The 13,804-nt window shown below is 48.4% G+C and overlaps 1 protein-coding gene across 1 annotated transcript; it reads left to right on the forward strand.

Moving 5' to 3' along the window:
- The first annotated feature begins 4,754 nt into the window (after positions 1 to 4,754).
- On the forward strand, positions 4,755 to 13,441 carry LOC117603707 (uncharacterized). Its single transcript, XM_034323111.2, has 2 exons — positions 4,755 to 6,369; positions 11,485 to 13,441. Exons 1-2 carry the CDS (start codon positions 5,493 to 5,495, stop codon positions 12,342 to 12,344), a joined length of 1,737 nt encoding a protein of 578 aa, XP_034179002.2. The 5' UTR covers positions 4,755 to 5,492; the 3' UTR covers positions 12,345 to 13,441.
- The last annotated feature ends 363 nt before the right edge of the window (positions 13,442 to 13,804 follow it).

Below are 13,804 nucleotides of genomic sequence, written 5' to 3' on the forward strand. Positions count from 1 at the left end.
CGATTATAACCCATTTCCAGAAAGCGACGTTTAACTCGATTAAAAAAATCAATCGTTTTTATATTTCTATTGAAAATATTCGATTTCACTTCTGAAACACCATGTATACTTAAATTGCTCGCCTTACTAAAGTTTCAATTCCCTTTGTACCCCCTAATAACAGTTCGATACGCGGCGGCGCAATAATCGTTTGAAAACGAGCTTTATTAAACAAAGGGTGGCTTAGTAATTAACGTCAATCGATGTTCAATAGTCTATAGAAAATGTTAATTGCGATACGGTAATTGCGAACAATTAACGTTTACCCAATTACGCGTTATAAGTCATATCGTGTTATACGGTGGGCCGATAGGAAAAACAAGTTTGAAACGTTGGACACACGAAAAGGCATTCAGTTGTTTCTTTTTTGTCGTTTCGAGCTTCTTTAAGAGAGCAAATGAAACGTCAACGAGAACTATGCTTTTAATTAAGAGGATAATTAGCTCGTAGAAGAAACGACTCCATCGGAAATAGAGCAACCGTTAGGAGTATCTTAACGCGGTTGTCGCTAAGGTTACTGAAGTATAACGATCATACATCATTCTGTTCTCCACGAACCTAATTTCCGCTCGTGTCACGCGTAATTTCATCTACTTTTTCAAGACTCGCCCGATCTCTAATTAGAGATAAACGATCAATCATTCGCTTCTGGAATGAATCAAAGTGAAACAGATTTTTAACGACACGCACGTCGCGATTGGTGAATAAAGTAAAATGATTTTTATGTACAAAGAAAAATTAGAACATTATACAAGTTAAACATCGATGGTCAGCTATGAATTGCCTCGTTGCTTCGACTTGTCATAATCTGAAGACGAAGAGGGATGGTATCGACCCTTGGTAGCATAGGGTCCGACCAATCTCATGCCACCGTAAGTTACATCCAAGGGAGAGCGGAGAAAATTCCCTTTTCCTTTCGCCGAGAAATCGAATCAATTAACATCTCGGCGTAACGAGCTGTCGATCGCTACCCGGCCGTTTCACGATTCTCCAACTCGAATCAAAGGTACCGTTCTACCGGATACAGGAAAAACGTAGTCCAGGTAAACATGGAGCACGGATGAACGCAGAGATCCGAGGAATATTCCAGTCATGCGTCACGGGGTTAAGGAGAGGGCGTGCTAGCCGCATTGATTTACGTAGAAGAGGACAGGACGTCGAAGAGGGAAGGACTCTAAGAGGGGTGGTGAAACAAGGATACCGGGGAAAGAGAGAACGAGAGGAATCAGGTGGAGAGAAAGGGACTCGTAGAATCCAAAACCACGTAATCGGAATAGTCGATTCCGACAACCCCGTTTCCTCCGTAGGCAGCCTCCTGACTCCCTCCTTTCGCGTCTGATCCTTCCTCTCCTTCGAGCCGTCAGGCGAATCACCCTTTCCAAACACCCCTCCCGCCGTTTGGTCGCGTGGATACGTGGTTGAACCACCACGAGGATACCGTATAATTATCGGATGCCAGGTAACTCGAACGCTCTCGGCCGGTTTTAATTGGCCAATTATCGTGGCGCGAATAGAGGTGGTGGGTGACGGTGTCGTCGGTCCAGATAGGCATGAAACTTTTGGGGTGACCGGTGTACAACGAGCGACAACGCATCGGCGACTTTTCTCTCTGACGGTTATCTTTTGGCATCGTTGACCCTGTCGAACAAGGGGTCCTCGTGCCAGGAAGATCCAGCTTGTCACAGGTCCGCATTGCCCCCGATTCGTGTAGGTGCACAGGGAACGGGTATAGTGTGAGTGGACGGTGGACGGGATCGGGATCAGAATCGGGAGCACGAACGGGCGCAAATTGGTCACGGCTGGTCTGTTCGATCTCCGTTCCAAACTACCCCACCCTGCGGGGGTGAAGGACCACCTTCTATCTACCTCTCTGTTTCGCCTATCATCTCTTATTCTCTATAGGGTGTATCATAACATTCGAACGTAATGATAGTGGATCCGGTATACATAAATAGTAAGAAAATTAATATAAACGTTTCTTTTGTTTGATTTTCTTCTGAGTTACAGCTATTTCTGACTTTTAGTAAGGTTTTTTATTAATAGGGCGCTTTGTTCAATTATCTCTTTTTAATCAGAGTTTGATATCTCATGCACAACCTTACTTATTGTTATTATATATTGTTCTTTTTTTTTTTTTAATAGGGATTAAATATTAATGTAAAATTTTAATATTATGATACACCCTGTATATTTACGTCTTCCTCTACTCGATCGTCCACCACTATCAACTCTTCTCTGTCCTAGCTCTACCTCCGTCTATAGATCCATCTCTATCCAACTTTCTACCAGTCTTAGTTCCTACCTCCTTTCGCCGGTCTAGCCATCCATCTATCCGCCTAGCTTTACTCCTCGACTCGTGTACCGTTTCAGAACTATTAGGAACGCTCGCCTAAACCCACATCACTTTGGCAGGTAGGGTAATCCGGTAGCGTGCTCACCTGCGACATCGCAACCCTTATACCAAGGTTATTCAACGATTAACAGTTGCTTTCTTTTTTTCTTTTTCACCCTACCACTACAGATTTTTATTTATGAAATAATTTTACATAGAAAACTTCAAATTTGCAAAGTACCTAAGCCAATTACTAATTTCAACAAACCATTCTTAATATCTCCAGCATATTCAACGCCTCCGCTTTGCCGCTCTTTGTATTTCTCGATTTGTCGCTTAAGAAGGCTTTTGTCAGAGACGGTTTAAAGCGAGCAAGCACGGCACGCGCGGTAGCCGGCTCACACGCGGTTACATTGTCGGTGTAAATTTTTAATTAAGCTTTGGTGGCCGGCTGCAAATTGAGCTACAGCCTGGCACGGCTCGGCACGACGTGGCATTGAATGCAGTAAATTCACCGTGCCGCGGCGTACGTGTCATTTACGAATTAAATTAATTTGTTAGTTCTTATGCGGTGGCCGGAGAGACGGGCTGAAATAAATTTACGATAATGCTCATTAGCCGGGGCCGGCTCGTACGCGAAAATTAGTCGGCAGCCACGGCTATTTGCCCGGAGTGAAAATCATTCTCCCGGCCGATGTGCCAGGGAAAACGAGATACGATTACGTTTATATATTACCGTTCACCGGCGCGCCAGGAACATCTGTACGTACGAAGTAAAACGCGGCCGATAAAGCGACCGTCGGATTATAAATATTTGATCTGCTTCATTATGCTATCGATTCGCTACGAGAGAGCCAACTCTCACGCGCTCTACCTATTATTACAGCTTATTAACGGGGATCAGCGGAGGTGCTTGACCGCCAGCTTTTCAGCCGGTTAAATTAACGACCGGCAAAGAATAAAAAGACAGAGAAAATTAGCGTCGGTATCTACTTTAAATCGCTTAACACGATTATCAATCGTTTCCTCTTGGTTTTATCATTATATTTTCTTCCTTTGATAAAAACCTGGCGTACGTGACCCGAGGTCGATAACAAAGCTTACGCACTTTTGAGACAAACGAATCAGACCCTTATCAGTTTCCTCGGCTAATTGGAATCGCCCGTACGTTTTTGTAACCTTTCCTACATCGTCGACGACATTCGTCGCTACATGCTTGATCGACCATCGAAACGATCAGATGTGGGTGGACGTAGGCAGAGAAAAGCGTAACCAGGTATACGTATCTATCCAATTTCGTGGAAAGAATCGATGATCGGCCAGCAGAGTAGTGGCGTCAATCTCGCCGAACGATTGGGCCCGAGCTAATTCGATGACGATTCGAGGGTAGCTCCGACATGAACGCGAATCGAACGGCAAATAAAAGGGACGGAGAGCTAGAGGGAGAGAGAAGAAAGAGAGGGAAAAAGGGGAAAAATCGCGATGAGAAGAGAGAAGAGAGTCAGAGGGAGAAGGATAGCGAAGAGGGGTAAAGGGTGGGCTCGGTATTGCAGGCTCATCCGCCGGTTACGTTCGATTGGCTGGCAGGGCGGTAGGCCAGCAATTACCTAAATGGTCGGGTAAACAATATCCGTGCGCCGAGTTAAGAGCGGCGGCGGCGGTGGTAGCAGCAACAGCACCATCACTACCATCACCAGCGACGGCAACACTAGCAACGCTAGCAATAGCTCGTCTATCCGTTGGTCGGTCGACTAGCCAGCCATAGGTACACAGTATTGGTCCTGGCTTGCTCGCCTTCCTTCCAAGTTAAAGACACCGTGGAGGAAGACAAGGAGCGAAATTACGTGCGAGGAAGAGGGTATCCAGTCAGACAGAGTCACGGATACCCAGCATAGCCACGATTATACTCCCGGTACGATAACTGTACACAAGGATCCTAGGAGAGGAGCAGGATGCGTCCCGCCTCCGCTGACATACACACCAAGATCATCGACAAACCCAACGGCGTTTCGCGATCACGAATACCGAGAACTAGCAAAGCGTGCGACTCCTTCGCACACACGTTTCCTCGGGAAACGTTGAACGATGGGAAGGCGCGTGGAGGGAAAAGCGTTCCTCCATCGGCAACGGCGGCGGCGGCGGCGGTGGTGGTTAAATCAAAGACAAACCACTTTAGCCGGTCTGATCGCGGAGCCGGGTAGAAGGGTGGGGTGAGAGTGGGCTGGATAGAGCAACGGAGGGAGGAAAAGGTAGACTCTGTGTGTACATACCCGAGTATCTGGCGAAAGCTCGCTCGTGGGGCCGCGAAACGTCTGCACGCGGCTCCGTTTCGTGTTCGTGCCCGTCCATTCAGTCGTTGAACGTTGTCTGGGTGCATCTTCGTGCGATCGTGTACGTTCCCGACCACCTACGAACTCCCACACATCTACGGACCGAGAATCGCTCGGACACCCACCACGAAGAACCGCGGGGGGGGATAGCACGTGTGTGCGCGCAACCCCCGTACAACACAGACCGGGTACACGCCCTCTAGAACGACGCGAGGGCTTTCTGGTAAGCTGGCCAGGGGTTGGACACGCCCATTCGAGGCGGAACAACCCCCCCACCTCGGGGGTTTCCTCGCTTGCCACTGCGGCTACGTTCCTACGACGGTTCTTCGGTACTAATAATACGACGATATACCACCTATTCAGCCACCATGGCTCTACGTGCAAGTCCCGAGAGCAGATTTTACGGAACGCGCGCGGCTTCTGCCTACCAAAGACACTGCTAATCGCGCGACCACGCTGATCGCAGGATCAACCGACGCGTAGGATTCGTCTTAACCCCCGGTGCGATTCACCTCCCCCGCCCATCCCTCTGCGTACGGTGTTTCAACTAGTTCGGTGATACGGTTCTCGCGAGATTGACAGAACGATAGGATCATTGGTGTATCCTTAACCGCTCGGAGTGTGATTAGTTGAAGGATTAGTGAGATGAGCCTGGAGTAGAGAATGTGATGCCGTCGGTGTCAGTGGTGTCGCAGGTGATCGAGGTGTTCGTCGAACTTCTCGAAAAGTGTATCCGTCTGGACCGCGAGATGAAGGGTCGAGAAGTCAGGTAAAGGAGAGAAGGCTGGGTTATGTGGAGGATGCAGGAGGGCAGGACCGTGTCGCCTTTAGGACCGGTCGTCGTACCGCGCGAGGAAGCCGATATGCGTGCCGGCTTGTCGCTACCGCCTCAAGAAAGGAGGCACGTGTTGCTCCACGTACGTACCAGCGAACCTTTCGTACGATACGAGAACGTGCGACAGCAACATTCGCCCTCCACTTCCCCGATCCTGCGTCCCGTCGATAAGGATCCTCCGTTCCACGAGATGGACGTCACCAGCAGGGAGAAGAGGATGGACACGGAGATCGAGGAGGAAGAGGAACAAGACGAGGAGGAGGACGAGGATCCTGAGCAGGAACGAAACGCGTCCAGAAGGAACATCGTCGAGGACGAAGAGGACGAGGAGGATCAAGAGGAAGAGGATGAAGAAGTGCACCCTGGAAGTCGGAACGGAAATTATCAGGAGGACGAAGACGTTGAGGTTGACGTGTGTCGCGACGAAGTCGACGAGAGCAACCCCAGTAGCCCGGTGGACCTAACCGCCCCTTCGTCAAGGGGTAGCGGGTCTGATCAGTTCCTTAATCCGTTCGCGAATCGTGGCGTGCATCCTTTCTCCTGTGTTCAGAGCGGTGGCCAAACTACCGGCCATGGGACTCCTGTGTATATATCCGCGCATGCCGCAGCTGCTTCCACCGTGATGACCGTCTGCACTTCCGGTAACGCGGCACGAACGACCGCCACCTCGACCGGTAGCATCACCACGACCGCCAGCACCGTGCAAGCGAACAAACGGTGCCTCGCGTTCTCGGTGGAGAACATATTGGATCCTAACAAGTTTACCGGCGGACGTGTCATCCACAGTCGCGTTCACCATAGACGACACAGGAGGACCGACAGCGTCCACGAAGGTGATTTTAATCCTGGTTTCTCTTGAATACAACCGACCAAGTGATTTCGATAGACTGCGTGCGCAATCAGACGTCAAATAGGATTATCCGGGTTGTTCTGTTGTATTGGTAAGAGGGGTAGTTTTTCAGCGGCTTCTAATGGTTTCATTAAAGATAGGCGCGAAGGAATTTCGTAGGTTCGCTAAGTTCCTAGTAAACAACAGTGCGATGATCAAGATTATTTAAAACGTTCTTGCATTCGTAAAGCGCGGATAGTTCAATGGAATCAATGATAAACTGATAAAACTGTAATTTTTTAATACTTTACGATTGAAAATCAGGATTTTTCTACCGCGAGATTAATTAACACTTCGTTTACTATGAATAACTACACGTTTTATGGAATTTATTACTCTTCAAATATTTTTATGAATTTGTTTTTATTAAATGCTAATTAATTATCAACCGAAGGGCATAAAGGATTAATGATTTCTGAATGATTAATTTTGAAAGAAGACAACTTTATTGTTAACAACAGATACAAATTTCATTCCATTAATTTCACTAGAACATTGTCGCCGAAGATCCACTCTAACCGGTCGATTAATGTCCAAGAATTACTCGCTTTCAAGTGACTGCGTCTCCTTGGCTCGATGTCACCGAAAGTCCCCTTAATCCCGCGGGCTTTTTCTATCGCAAAACTGCATCCAGCATCTTTATTGCTTCCTCTTTGGTCGCGGCTCTTCCGACGTGGTAACCGTTTCGCCAAAACACGGCCCATCGTTTCGCCTTTTTCTCGGTCGAACATATGGGCCTCGTCTTCGCGAGATCCCATGATCTTGAACGAGATTTTTTCATCCTCCGCTTCGTTCTCTCCACCCGACCACTCTCTCGCTTCTTCCTCGTTCTAACTTTAGCCTCGAGAAAGATGGCTTGTTCACCGAGCAGCGTGCAATATCGTCCGTTTCAGAGTTATTTGCGTGTATTCCGACAAAAGTGATGATGTAGACGCGTTACTCGGAACACGGGGACCGAACGTCGCTTCTAACGCTCTACTTACGCGATTCGTTTCGCTCCTGATCCGCTTAACCCTTCTACCATTAAGGGTGACTATAATCGTGACGATTATTTGACGACGCGGACGATTAACGTGTACCCAGGGAGCCGTGGACATTCGTTGGACGGATAAAATTGCGAAACTTGAATCGATTAATTCGTTTCATTAAATTCCTCGGAAGTCATCTGCCACGGAAAGCTTATCTCCGTCCGATGATCGAATTCAGAGCCGGTCCGCGAGCTCGATCCCAATTTCACAGTTGACTTTCGAATTTAATGGAGTCTGGCGGACAGATAAGAGGAAGAATCCCTGGTGCCGATAAGCTCGAAGGAGAGGCATCCGACGAAGGGGGTGAAACGACGTAGAAACGTAGCGAAGGAGCCAGCGTGTAGAAAGAGAGAGAACAGAGTATCTGGGGGGGTGGGTTGGATGAGGAACAGAAGAGCGGGCCAAAGGGGAGGGGAGGTTCGCGAGGGTGGCCTGTCGGAGCGTGACAAATTGCTCCGCTAATCTGCGTTAACCAGTCCTTGAACCCCATCATTATCGTCCCTTTATCCCGGTACGGGACACTGGCTGCAAACGAAATCGACCAACCAAGCCGATCTTCGACCGATCGAAAAAATCTCCACTCTCTTGGAATTCTGCCTAATCGCGAACGCTGTCGTTCGAATGAAGCAGAAGGAACGAATACAAGATTTCTACCGATCAATGCCCAATCGGATCATGAACAAGACAAAAAAGGCAATTATGATGAGACTAGGATGTGGTCATTTAAGAAACAGAATCATTTTCCTATAATTACTTTAATGTGGAAGAGAAATTAATCGATGTTTATGATCATACAGTTGTTACATAAAGCTTGTAATTAAAAAAAAAAAAGAAGATATAAAGGATAAAAGGGGAATGAGAGTAGAATGTGGATCGATCCGTGGCGATGAAATCGGGATTACACGATTCTCGGGTCATCCATCTTCCAGGCTGGTCAGGGTTTCCCATTAAAAGTGCATCAGAGCCAGACCGATCGGCGAAATCCGTTTCGACTGCTGCTAGCGACGAGTCCTCTCCACGCTGCCACCCCTCTCTTTCCGCCCTGCTGGCAAATCCGGCGACGGAATAATATCGTCGGTTGTTATGATAATCGCGCAGCATCGCGCCGTATCGCGTCGCATCGCGCCAAGCCGCCCAGAAAATTGGCTCTTCTGCATCATAATGACTTCTCTCTCTTCCTCTTCCCGCCGCAGAACCCCTCGCCCTTCAATTTCTCTCATCCCGTACCCACGTCCCCCTTTGGCACACACCGTCGTCCTCGAAGAAACTCTCACACCCCCTCGTTTCCCCTGCCTCGTGATTCGAAATCTCCCGGATTTTCCGCTAGATTTCTGGAAAAATTGTAATTACCGCCGGCTTGGATACCGTTAAACGTTGCCCACCTCTTACGGCTTCCTTGCTTTTCTTATCGAAACGAGCGATGTTATCGCGCCGGCTCGTTAAGGGAACGATTTCTACCACAGTTACGTCCAGGGTATTGTTCCATCCTCGTGGTGGAGCATTGTTTCAGTTTCAAGAAATAATATGATAATTGCTCGTATTTTCGTGTCTCGTGTCTTGATAAGAGGCATGGTGCAGATTTGTATACGATTTTTACTGCAGTGTTCCCTGATGCGTGCGAACTGTAACTGAGATAAATAAACCATAATGTGAGCACAATTCTTTGCTCATGGCGGTGCTTCTCGACTTTTACGAGTTGAAATATATACTATTGTATATATGGTAATAAAGCGTGTACACATCTTATCGAGACACTCTGTGTTTTGAAATATATTCTAGGTATTTAATTCACACTCGAATGCTCGTAAATCACCGCTAATAGAAGCAATTTCAACCCCCCCATTGGATCGATCATCGTCGTAACAATATTTTCCCTCCGCAGACTCCAGACACGTGACCATGTGTTCCAAATTTATCTTTATAGATTCATATACCTACGGACACGCCGTACGTCCGAATTAAATCGTATATAATTAGCTGAACGTTTGTCAAACAGAGTTTAGACCTTCCAATTGGGTCACTCACGATCGAATGTTCTCTTTTTACTTTTGTCGGGTAATATTAGTGGCATCGATTCGCGTTACTAGGCTTCGATCCAAAAGGCTCGTTTCAACTTCACCCACCAAAGGGACCGGGCTTTATTCCCAAATCGTACCACTCGATGTCAAACGCTGTCATTGTGCTTAATGAGGAAAACCGAAATAAGTATTCCTGACTGTTCGGTCCTACGAGCTCGTCGTCCCCTGTGCACCCTTACCGCGACCCCTTGGGACGTACGGTGAACACCCCGATCGTTTCTCTCGCACGGAACCCCGATCGTGGTTAATGAAGAAGATCTAAACGAGATAAATGCTTTCCAATCGTTCCTAACGCAATAAAAACTCGATAAACTCGAGAAGAGTCTACACGTTACATCGAGATGCATCTAGATTTAATTGCTCGAAACGTTTCGCGATGGTCATCATGATCGATTATACAGAAAAATGAAATTTCCTCCAAGAACGTTTAAGAGAGAATGAACGTGCCGAAGGAAACCGCGAACAATGGTTCAGCAGGGTGGACGATGAAAATCCCGACAGCGAGCTAGCAATCGGTGGAAAGAGACGACCGAGGAACAATATAAATTACGCAATTTAATTAGACGCAATCAATCGACAGAGAGAGAAAAAGAGGCGTGTCCTCTGGCCTCGGACGAACGGTTGAAAAAGATAGGAGGCCACTGATGGAAAATAGGTAAAGAAAGAGGAAAAGGAGAGAAGAAGAGAGATACGTAGGCGGTTGGCGGCCTGTACGACGGGGCAAGAACGATCGCGCGTTAACGAGATACAAATCCCATTACGGCGTAAACCTTCTCGATCCGTCGCCCCCTACGGACTTCCAACCCCCCAGCCACGGTGCTAGGCTACGGGCTATGGGCCACGAGCCACGCCAATTCGGATAAAGTCTCACTGTCTCTCTCCCTGGTTATCTTTTATCCCTTTCTCTCTCGTTTGAACATCTCTTTTTTCCTTTGCTCTCGTATCTTCGCCTCCTCGCCATGTCCGTCTCTTTCAATCTCACCCCTGTATCCCTCCTCTCTCTCTCTCTCTCTCTCTGATTTTATCCGGCAACCTATCCCCAACCTCCACGGACCAGAGCCAGGGAATATCTGTCCCCGGGACATCTGCGTGCTGATTGAATCTCCAATCTCCTCTCTCATTGAGCGAACGATTGGCCGCTCTCTTTCTCTTTCCCTCGTTTACGAGAACGGCACGGCCGGCGGACGTTCCTCTCTCGCGGGTTTCAATCGTTTGTCGGCTCGGGATTCGGTGTCGTTTCGGTCGGTCGTTCGGCTCCGTCCTCGTCTGAAATCTTTCCGAGTACCTTTTCGCGATTAACCCGTCTCGAGCAAACAAAAATTAAATTAAACGCGCGTCGATACGCGGCGCGGGACGTGCTTTTGCGGTCGGACGGGCGACACGCTCGTTAAACTGATTGCCCCGAACAAACGTTCGCAGTGCTCGCGTTCCTGGCCGCGAGCCTATTCCCGCGGCGAACTGGTGAAAAGGGTTTCCCCCGCAAAAGGGATCTCTATTCCGTTCCTCTCCTCCGACTGTTTTCTGCGAGAACGAGCCGTGAAACGGGTATTATTCCTGAAGCGTAAGCTTTCCACCGAATCGAGGACCGTGAGGAATTATCCTGGTTACAGTCTACACCTATTTAATTTGTAATCAAATTTCATTAGCTTCTATGTAACGCCGAAACAAAAGGTGCCATCTATTCTATCATAAATATCATCACGACAGAGGTACGTTAATCCATGGTATCGAATCGGCGCGTCAACGCGTCCTTCGTTGTACCAGGGCTAGACAGGGTGTGAAAGAGCGACCGGGCTCGCGTTACCGTTCCGTCATAGGTAAAACGACACCCGTGGCGCAATTTCATCCCCCGTTGTAATCAATTTTCGTCACGCAACACCGTATCGCTTTCCTTTGCCCGATAATCTTCCGCCGCGAGACACTCACGCTGATACGTTCGGTTATTATTTTCAGATGGGGACTCGCGGGGCGAGTTCGCCTGCGGCAGCGGCCAAGAGGACGAGGAGGGTACACCGGACACGGGGATGGAGGATATGGACGAGGAGCCGGAGGAGGACGAAGACGAGGAGGACGTGGAGATGAGGGTAACCGATCAGGATTCCTCGAACGCTGGCCGGGATAACAGCACGGCAGCCAGCAGCAACGTAGGATCGTCGAATTGTAAGAAGAGACAATCTTCCTCGTCCTCGTCGTCGTCGAGCAGCGTGCAAGCGCAGGGATGTCAGGGACAGAATCAAGCCGGTCAAAATGGCACCAGCGGTGGCGGTAGCACCGGTGGGAAACCGAGGAGAGCCAGGACGGCGTTCACTTACGAACAACTGGTAGCGTTGGAGAACAAATTCAAAACCACTAGATACCTGTCGGTTTGCGAGAGACTGAATCTGGCTCTGTCCCTCTCGTTGACGGAGACCCAGGTGAAGATATGGTTCCAGAATCGACGAACCAAGTGGAAGAAACAGAATCCTGGCCTGGACGTGAACAGTCCAACGGTCCCCACCACGCCGCCGCATCCTTCGCCTTACGCGCCGGCATTCCTGTTCGCCGCGCATCCTCATCAACATCCGTTACCACATTCGCATACCCATCCGCATCCTCATGCCCACGTCCATCATCCACCACCCGTCCCACCACCGCCACCTGGCTATTATCACCCAGCCGCGCCACCTTATCCTCCGACAGGACCGACGTTCTTCGGTCATCACCTAACCGCCAGCCCAGCAACTGCATCCGGTCCACCGCCTACCTCCACACCATCCTCCACCGGCTTGACGCTATCGTCGCATCCTCATCCGCACACGCACCCGCACGCGTAGCGAACTCGACAATCGTGATCGTCGCCTTCGTAATCGTCGAGGAAGCTGGCTGGATTCGACGAGAAGCAAAGGACATCTGAACGTATCCGGATGGTACGATCGATCGAGCTGAGGAATTTATGTTTGCTGTTTGTTTCTTGGAATGGAGGAACTGGACGTTGAAGTACGTTTAAACCGTTAAACCGTTTTTTAAAAATCAAGTTTTTAAGTTTTTGCAAATGAAAGGAACGCGTTATCGATGTTACGTTAATCATTGATTTTCGTAGGCGCCTCGATTCGTTGCTTGTTTCTGCTCGATGTCAGCAAAGTCGTCGCACGTGGGGCGCTTCCGATAGGGTAATCGGTTTACGCGGGGTGACGCGCAGAAAACGAGCGTATCTCTTGGAGGATATTGTCGAGGCATTTAAATTTCGTTGCCGACCGAGAGGGTAGGGGGATTTGGACAATCCATCGTCCAAGCGGAAAGATAAATACCCGGTGATACGTAAGCGAAGAATAACAGCAGCTCGATCGCAGCCTCGCGCGTAAACCTTCCCCGTTCGGATCTAATTAAAACAGAGATGGGGGTGAAAAAAGAAATTAAACGAACCCAGTGTCGCGTTATGTCGCGTTACGCGATGACTGACAGCGACGGATCGAAAAAAGAAACGAGGCGAAACTGCAAAATCGTAGCTGCAGTTTCCCGCCGCCATTGTAACATATTACCCGTTGGTCGATACGAAATGGAAGTCGTTTCGAGACGAAGTAGATTTTATCGGGGAAACGCTCGTAGCTGTAAGGTGTGCGTGAGAATCAAAACGATAAGGTGATAAGGGTGAGAAAGAGACGTGTTGTCTGTGCACGTCGCGAATGGATGAACGAGAAAAAAAAAAAAGAAGGATTTAGTGAGCAATTTTTTGTGCTGAAACGCAAAAACTGAACCACGTTCGGAACGCAGTTCAACGTTCCTGTGTAAAATAAATACCGTACGTTACACTCGTAAGCCTTTGCCAGTAAATACACGCAGATTATCCCGTAGCATACGCGCGACCAGACGAAGGATCGATCTAGTCTGATCGATTCTACTGCAACTCAAATCGAGCACAGATTTTCTGCATTAACCCATTTTAATCCTTGTCGAACCTAATTGCTTTTGCATTCTCACAATTTGCTATCCTTATAACCGTAACTCCTCGAATTCAATCCGTGTCGATCAAATTCCACGAGACATCGATTGTCTTGAGGATCGGTGATCTCCGCTAAGGTAAATATCAAGGATGCGGGAGTATTCGAAATTACTGGTCTTTGTATAAAATATTTTTGAAATTTGAAAATTCAAATAGAAGCTTGTAATTTCGAAAACTTTGCCCGCTTCTAGTAGAAGTATTATAGAACAAAGTAGAGAAAATTTCTACTTAATTTTTAGCAACAGACAGTCCGCATTGTTCAAACACCCCAGGGATCCAGGGATCCGCGGGATT

The sequence above is a fragment of the Osmia lignaria genome, chromosome 11 (genome assembly GCF_051020975.1).
Source record: "Osmia lignaria lignaria isolate PbOS001 chromosome 11, iyOsmLign1, whole genome shotgun sequence".
NCBI classification, from domain to species: domain Eukaryota; kingdom Metazoa; phylum Arthropoda; class Insecta; order Hymenoptera; family Megachilidae; genus Osmia; species Osmia lignaria.